The sequence below is a fragment of the Medicago sativa genome, chromosome 8 (assembly GCF_051527215.1).
Source record: "Medicago sativa cultivar Bolivia chromosome 8, Bolivia_mono, whole genome shotgun sequence".
NCBI classification, from domain to species: Eukaryota; Viridiplantae; Streptophyta; class Magnoliopsida; order Fabales; family Fabaceae; genus Medicago; species Medicago sativa.
In genome coordinates, this window is record NC_140756.1 from 74,749,280 (window position 1) to 74,757,097 (window position 7,818).

The following is a 7,818-nucleotide window of genomic DNA, read 5'->3' on the forward strand; positions in this document are numbered from 1 at the left end:
AGCTTTGTTTGCCATATTTGACATTTGATAGCTCAAAATTTGGATTCTTGATTTTATTGAAGTGTCGTGGAAACACTAGGAGATTACTAGAAGAGCTCAAAAGTAGGTCAAAGACTTCTATAAATTATGCATTTTATTCATTACCACTTTCTTCATCAACATTTCTTGATAAACCTATGTAATTAAAACTTATATTCTCCCTCTTGTAATTCCATTAATTAGTTACATTGTATTTTTTCCTTTGTATTGTTCTTCCCATATTGAAAATGTTAATCCACACCTCCAAATTGCAAAGTACCTTGAGATCACTGCATAAAGGTGTATTTTACTCTAATTGTATCCCGTAGTTTTAATCAATTCTATATATTGAGGTCGTATTTTTCTCCATTCACAAGAGATAAAGATGGAACTCTAAACGTAAAAAAAAGATGGAACTCTAAATGTAAAAAAAAGATGGAACTCTAATACACTTGCTTAAAAGTCCAAATCTCTTAAACTTGGACGAATTCATTGAGTTCTTTTTTCTTCATGGCAAATGTTAACCTGTGTTTTCAAGGGCATATATTAAAGAACTCATCATAGAAATATCAAAAGTCGTGCATTCAACTTTAAAATGTTATGTTTTCCATTGTAAAATTACTCTTTTTAGGTTCTTAACGTGTGGTCTAAGCGCACAAGTTAGCACAACCCTTTCTTCGTACATGTATAAAAAATAGTTTTAAAGAGGCATCCGTATCAAGGTAATTAAGAATCGAATAAGTTAAAAACAGTAATTTGGAATCAAATCAATGGAGAAAAATAAAGTAATTTGGAAATGAATCAATAAAAAAAAGATCTGTAACCAAAAATAAAATAATAATAAATAAAATATTACGCGAGAATCATGGTAAATATGGAACGTGAATCAAACGAACTTGATAGGCAAGTCTCCTTATAACCTTCAAACATATAAATACCTAAAGCCACCTCTTGTTTTTTTTTCTTCTCTTTCTTTTCATCAATCTCTCTCCTAAATTTCTCGTCTTCATTCATTCAATTTCAAGGTCTCAATTTTTTTCTTTTTCTTTTTCATTCTCTTTCTCTTTTACGTTTCTCAATTATGGTTGCGTATAATTTCATTATTAATTCAACATTGTTCTATGGTTTTGTTCCAGCACTTTTGATACGTTTTCCGCGCCGCTGAAAGAAAAGAAAAAACAAAGGTAGCTGATAAATCAGGTGTGTTTTTTTTCGATCTCTCTTTCTGCGTATCATTAAAGGATCCGAAATTATGTTGTCATTGTGTTGTGGCGTGGCGTGTTACATAGTTATAATCAACAAATTGTACCAAATCAATCATGCGTAAACATAATGCTACCCTTTAATTCAATCAAAACTTTAAATCAATTTTAATTATATTCATTAAAGCCATAATGAATCATTATTTTATGCACCATCTGTTGTTGTTATTGTTGTTGATTTTTCTTCAATGAGTTTTTTTTATTATTTTATTTTTTTGCAATCCCCATACTTTTTGGTGTAAAAAAGTTACCCTTTTTTGGGTCATAGCACATGAAAAGTTTCAACTTTTTTTTTGATGAAATAACCAGAAACGGTTGCTATCATAGGTAATTGACAAATCTTAGTTTTTGTTGGTCCCGGATGACTTTTGACACACTACAAAGCTTTATTTTATTGAAAATATGTAAAGCTTTTTAATCACACATTGAAAGAGATAGTTTTTTTTTATTTTATTTGTGGCAACTTATAAGTATTGTGATTATACAATTAGACAATGATTTGAATACTCATTTGTTAAATAAAGTAGTATGAACGGTGATCTACGTCGTTACTTTAAGGTTTTTGATGTTATTGATGATAGTGGGACCTCAACTCTAGGGTTGAGGTTGTATTTCGTGACGCCGACGTTATTGAAAATCTTCCTTTGATGTACCTTTGTTATGTTATTTTAGGAAAACCATATTATACGTGACGTTGCTGCGATTTAAAATCTTGCTATAATTTACCTTTATTACTTTAAATGAAATAAAGTTGTTCGAACCGCGATCTTTGCCATTACTTTAAGCTTTTTGATGTTATTGATGTTGGTGCCATCTCAAATATAGGGTTTAGGTTTGTATTTTGTGACGTTGCCATGGTTTCAAATCTTGCTTTAATTTACCTTTATTACGTTAAATGAAATAAAGTTGTTTGAACCGCAATCTGTGTTGTTACTTTAAGCTTTTTGATGTTATTGATGTTGGTGTCATCTCAAATATAGGGTTTAGGTTTGTATTTTGGGACGTTACCATGATTTCAAATCTTGCTTTAATTTACCTTTATTATGTTAAGTTAAATAAAGTTGTACGAACGGTGATCTGTGTCGTCACTTTAAGTTTTTTGATGTTATTCTCAACTCTAGGGTTGAGGTTAGTATTTTGCGACGTTGCTGTTATTTCAAATCTTTCTTTAATTTACCTTTATTATGTTAATTAAGGAAAACCACGATATACACGACGTTGCCGCGATTTAAAATCTTGCTTTAATTTACCTTTATTTTGTTAATTACGGAAAAACATGATTTCTATGATTTTCTTTTTCATTAGTTTATACTACTAAGATGTTGAATTTCAAGAAACATGCCTGCATAAGGAGAGAAAAGTACTAAATAGTTAATGATGGTGGGTCTTCATGCCTGATTTAGATCAAAAGTTTTCTATAGGTTATTACTTTTTCTTCAACTCCATAAGTTTTTTCAACATTGACCTTAAACAAAGCCAGATGGCTGCCAACCAAGTACATCTTCTAAAAGTGAATTTTGATGGTGACCTTACACATGTTTTCCAGAATCTCGTTTTGTTTTTTTTACCCTTTTAAGTCTTTTTTTGGTTTTGGTTTTGTTTTTTTGTGGTGGAGAGTGATTGAGTTTGGTGTATGCACTTATTTTATGCTCATGTTGCCGTTGAAGTGTCAAGTCATGAAGGAAATATTTTATTGTTGTGAATATATTAATTTATAGTTTATAATAATTTATACATGAATGTGAAGGTCGTGGGTTGGATCTGCAACTAACAAGTGACAGGCTGACATGTTTTTTTCCCTTCCATTTTAATTTCTATGCTTGGATAAGTTTCAACTAAAGAATACATACATAACTAAATGGAATCATGAATACATGTGACTCATACAATACAATGCATTACATCTGCATTTGCCATTGTGAATCTTGATCGTTAGATAAAGATGTAACGGCTCGTATTTGAAGTTGTATTTTTAAGTTTATTAAAATATGAGAGCCGTCAGATCTTTATCTTATGGATGAAATGTCTAGTCGGCCCGATTTTCTTAAATGTATACAAATCCCAGTCCACATTGAACCTGTGTTTTCAACTCTACACTTGAGTTTTTATTTCATTTCTTTATCGGATGTTACCATAAACAATTAATCATTAATATATTTTCGCATTTAGTGCATTTGTTCTTATGCAACAATGAATACATAAATAATGCTCCTCAACAAGTTTTTAAAAGGCTTAATAACTGACAATGTTACTAGATGAAAGTATTTTATGCATTCAGGGTTATCTGAATCAGATCTTCTGAAACAATATAAAATGATCCATTGCATATCTTTGGGAAATTTGGATTCATTAGTCAGGAAAATCACGCGCCCATGCAGTTGGAAACGTGAAATGAATTCAAAGGAATCATATTTTTAATTGCGTGAATCTAAATTTAAACAGTTACGCAAAATACGAGTCGTTTTTATCTTTATACAAATATTCTGTCTCACGAACAACTTGAGTGCGCGCTTATCATGATAACCCTGGAAAATCTGTAACCGTCTTCCTTCCCGATCAATTTATCTATGCGTGTTTTATTTTGAACTTGATTTATACGTTATCATGAATTATGTTCCTTGTTATATACTTATTTGTTTATTTCACCCTATAAATTGCTTAGAAATTTTCAAGTTTCAGCATAGCAGAAAAAATATATCCATCATCAATATTTCTCTATTGCTTTGAAAATCTAAAGTTAAGTGAAAGTTTTTTATACATATGCTTGAAAGGATTGTAAGCTCTTTGTTAGTTATATAGATAAGGTTCTTTCTCTGTTTGTTTTCCTTTGACAATAGTGTTTTCCAGATTTTGCAAGCTAAGTTTCAGTTATATATTCATATTTCATTTCACGCACGTTAATTCCTATTTTTCCTATTTAAGCTATTATACATTCGTTGTAGTCTCACCATGCTAATAGGCCCTGCAACATTTGCACTTGTCAGCTTGTATAAGATTAACAAAATTTCAATTATGCATAGATCTATAATTTATCTTTATTTTGGTTAATGCCTATGTTGCAGGTGCTGTAATTATCACTCTAAACTCAGAAGAATTATACTACTAATATTATCCCCTGGTACGAAATGCAATGCGATATATGATAAGGTATTGATTTAATATTTTTATTATTTGTTTCATTCATCTGCCTAACATATTTATTTGGATTTCATGACAAAACTCAATTTGCTTTCTCTGTTAACTTTCAGGGAAAGTCGTGTTCGATGGACTGCTCACACAATAGAACTGACAATAAAACATTAAAGCTTTGGTTTTTCATTGACAAAAGAGTTGGTTAAGCTAAAGATTCGTATAAATCAGTTCTGTTCATCGACAAAACTCATCATAACATTGAACACAAACTTTTTTTTTTTTGCCTCTGTTCATACATAGTTACATACCCTTTTAAGTAGTTTAGTTAGGTGAAATGGATTTGCAGCCTTCTCATGCTTCTCCAATTCTTACTGATCCTGTCAGCAAGTCAAGGCTTGGAATCCATTCTAGTTTGTTAGCTTATTCCCAACAAGATTCACCGCTATCTCCCGGGAAGTATACAAAATCCAATTCAAAGAAAAATATGGGAAGTCTCGATGATGTTAGGTCTAATGGTTGGTTGGATGCTATGAAGGCATCTTCGCCTCCAAGGAAGAAATCGGTACTCAAAGGTTCGAGCGCTCAGGTTGCTTCAATTGACTTTGACATGGAAGATTATAATTTATGGATGGTATGATTTATTTCTACTAATTAATTTCTGCCTATAGTTCTATGCTTGGTTTCAATTAATTTATATCTATATTTTTATGGCTTGCCATCATTAATTTATATTTTTTTTCCAGCTGGAATATCCTTCAGCACTTGGCGCTTTTGAGAAAATAATCGACCATGCAAAGGATAAGAAGATTGCAATGTTTCTCGATTATGATGGCACACTTTCACCTATAGTAGAGGATCCAGATTGCGCTTTTATGTCTGAACCTGTAAGTAATGCATTGTTATTAACTCATTTGCTCTTTAGTTTTAAGTGTTATGCACATAATTTTTTACTCTTTCTCAAAATAATGTTTAGATGCGAACAACGGTGAGAAGAGTGGCGAAGTGTTTCCCTACAGCAATCATTAGTGGAAGAAGTCGCGACAAGGTATTTAAAATTTGTTCAATCTAGCTAGTACTAATTTAAAATATTTTTGTTCATCAGATTTATTAAGTCTAGAAAGTGTGGCTACTGTTTTTTCAGGTTTTCGATTTAGTTAAACTAACAGAACTCTACTATGCCGGTAGTCATGGGATGGACATTATTGGCCCTGTTAGTGACACTTTGCACGAAAACCATCCAGATTGTGTTAAGTCTACTGACGATCAGGTAACAATATCGAACCGATCATGGATAATTGACATCCTCTCATAGTCCTTAGCTAGGAATCCATAACTGTTGCAGTATGAGCATTATTAGGAATCCGTATGAGATATGCGTCGAATAGTGATACCTTGCCATTTTTTTAGTAAGCGATCTTCACAAGATCTGTCATTAAATTCAGAAGTTGACATAGCATTTGTATTTGAATGGGACAGGGAAATGAGATAACTCTCTTTCAACCGGCAAGAGAATTCCTTCCTATGATTGATGAGGTACATAATCTATCTCCAATAAATAATGATTGATTTTTTTTTTTTTCATGATTGAAAAAGAAATTAACGACGGGATGTTTTCGTGCAGGTTTTTAGAACCCTCATCGATATTACCAAAGACATCGAAGGCGCAAAAGTTGAGAATCACAAGTTTTGCGTTTCTGTACATTACCGCAATGTAGAAGAGAAAGTAAGGATTAATTGCCTACCCCCAACCATCGATTTCTTCTTTTTAATCTCATTTCATGTTCTCACCTTTCTTGAATTGATTGCAGAATTGGACAGTGATTGCTCAACGTGTCCATGATATCTTGAAAAATTACCCTCGTTTACGTTCAACTCATGGAAGGAAGGTATAATATTCCTATGTTCGACATTATTTTACCAATATATATTATTAGCTTTGTTCTTTACATAACTATTGAACTTTTCATTATAGTCATTAATTTATTAATTTTATATTTTTAGTAACTTGTTACTCAAGTTTCTTCATAAACTTTATATTCTACTTCAACTTGTTATATTATAAACTTTTTGCCTATGTTGTGTTGTGATAGGTTTTAGAAATCCGTCCTGTAATTGACTGGAACAAGGGAAAAGCTGTTGAATTTTTACTTGAATCTCTCGGTATATAAGAACCTCTTTTTTTTCCTCTTATTAATTATTATATACACCGCACGACAAAGGTGTGTAATGATATATTATAATGTACAAAATTGTTATGTCCAGGGTTAACCGATATGAATGATGTGCTTCCTATCTACATTGGAGATGATAAAACTGATGAAGATGCATTCAAGGTATTGGATTTAATTAGTCTTGAATAACATTTTCTATTTTCTCTTTAATCTGCAGACATATTTATTATAATTCTATAAATTTTGAATGTATTTAGGTTTTGCGAGAGAGCAATCGAGGTTGTGGGATATTGGTTTCATCAGTGAGAAAAGATAGCAATGCTTTATACTCTCTCCGAGACACCTCTGAGGTTTAAATCCCAACACTCTTTTTACTCACGTTTTTCTCTTTTTCTAGAGAGTGTTCTTAGCACTTTTCTATATGTAGTTAATCTTGTGTGGTTCTTCAAAGTGTGAACATTATAATTATATACGTGCAGGTTATGAGATTTCTCCAACGCTTGGTGAATTGGAAGAGGAAGCAAGAAAGAAAGCATGGGAAGAAATGAACTTTATATGATTGCTATATATTGTTCACATTGGTTGTAATTGATGATTTCCTCCGGTTTCATTTCTTTTTATAAGTTTTTTTAGCGACTTTTTATTAAGTTATTATGAATGGGAATTGGGAGCAATTGGATTCTGTAGAATTTTGGGGTATTGTCCTACATGCATACCATGATATTATTGCCATCTCAGGCCTTGTTCTAATGGGTTAAATATATTTATTTTGGATTGGATTGGATTATACCAGTTGTTCTAATGGTTGTTCTCTATGTTTTTCTTTTTCTCTAAACATGTTTTAAAAATAAATTTACCGAACATGCCTTATTTTTAATATTTTCTAGAAGTACAGTTTTTTAATTTTATTTTACGAAATAGTTTTCAAAAATAAAACAAAACCAAACACTTGTTATACAAGTTAGCTTTGAACAAAAAAGTCTTCACTCCGTTAGCATATAAAAAGTGTTTGTTTTGAGAAACAGAAAAAAGAAAAGAAAGTAAAAATAATGTAAATGAAAATTAAAGAAAACAGATGGGAAAGAAAACATCATAATGCGTAGAAAGTAGAAACTAAATAAAATTATGTTTGAGGAAAAACAAAATTAAAATGCGACGTTAACAAAAATAAAAGGCTAACCTCTAAAAAAAGTAAGAAAAATATAAAAGGCTAAGTTATACTAATACCTTAACTT

At 31.3% G+C, this 7,818-nt stretch overlaps 1 protein-coding gene and 1 long non-coding RNA gene across 4 annotated transcripts; both read left to right on the forward strand.

Annotated features, from left to right (window-relative positions):
• Positions 1–949: 949 nt before the first annotated feature.
• On the forward strand, positions 950–4,428 carry LOC146901477 (uncharacterized). The gene is made up of 3 exons (XR_015022095.1): positions 950–1,043; positions 1,155–1,218; positions 4,343–4,428. It is a non-coding gene; the product is annotated as an uncharacterized LOC146901477 (long non-coding RNA).
• A 100-nt stretch (positions 4,429–4,528) lies between these two features.
• Positions 4,529–7,370, forward strand: LOC146901478 (putative trehalose-phosphate phosphatase G). Of its 3 annotated transcripts, none has more exons than XM_085733937.1 (12): positions 4,529–4,609; positions 4,801–5,043; positions 5,156–5,296; positions 5,386–5,457; positions 5,554–5,679; positions 5,889–5,945; positions 6,034–6,135; positions 6,221–6,298; positions 6,503–6,572; positions 6,675–6,745; positions 6,841–6,933; positions 7,063–7,370. In XM_085733937.1, exons 1-12 carry the CDS (start codon positions 4,544–4,546, stop codon positions 7,129–7,131), a joined length of 1,188 nt encoding a protein of 395 aa, XP_085590063.1. In that variant the 5' UTR covers positions 4,529–4,543; the 3' UTR covers positions 7,132–7,370. The 3 variants fall into 3 exon arrangements, with proteins under 3 accessions (XP_085590063.1, XP_085590062.1, XP_085590061.1); XM_085733936.1 differs by having other exon boundaries at positions 4,535–4,639; positions 4,797–5,043; XM_085733935.1 differs by lacking the exon at positions 4,529–4,609 and having other exon boundaries at positions 4,612–5,043.
• Positions 7,371–7,818: the final 448 nt, after the last annotated feature.

Bases quoted from the DNA above. Each gene is read 5' to 3' on its own strand.
- LOC146901478 (XM_085733937.1), top strand. From the start codon at position 4,544: ATGGACTGCTCACACAATAGAACTGACAATAAAACATTAAAGCTTTGG. The intron at 6,299-6,502 runs GTATAATATTCC...GTGTTGTGATAG, and splicing joins GTTCAACTCATGGAAGGAAG to GTTTTAGAAATCCGTCCTGT. The intron at 6,573-6,674 runs GTATATAAGAAC...TGTTATGTCCAG, and splicing joins ATTTTTACTTGAATCTCTCG to GGTTAACCGATATGAATGAT.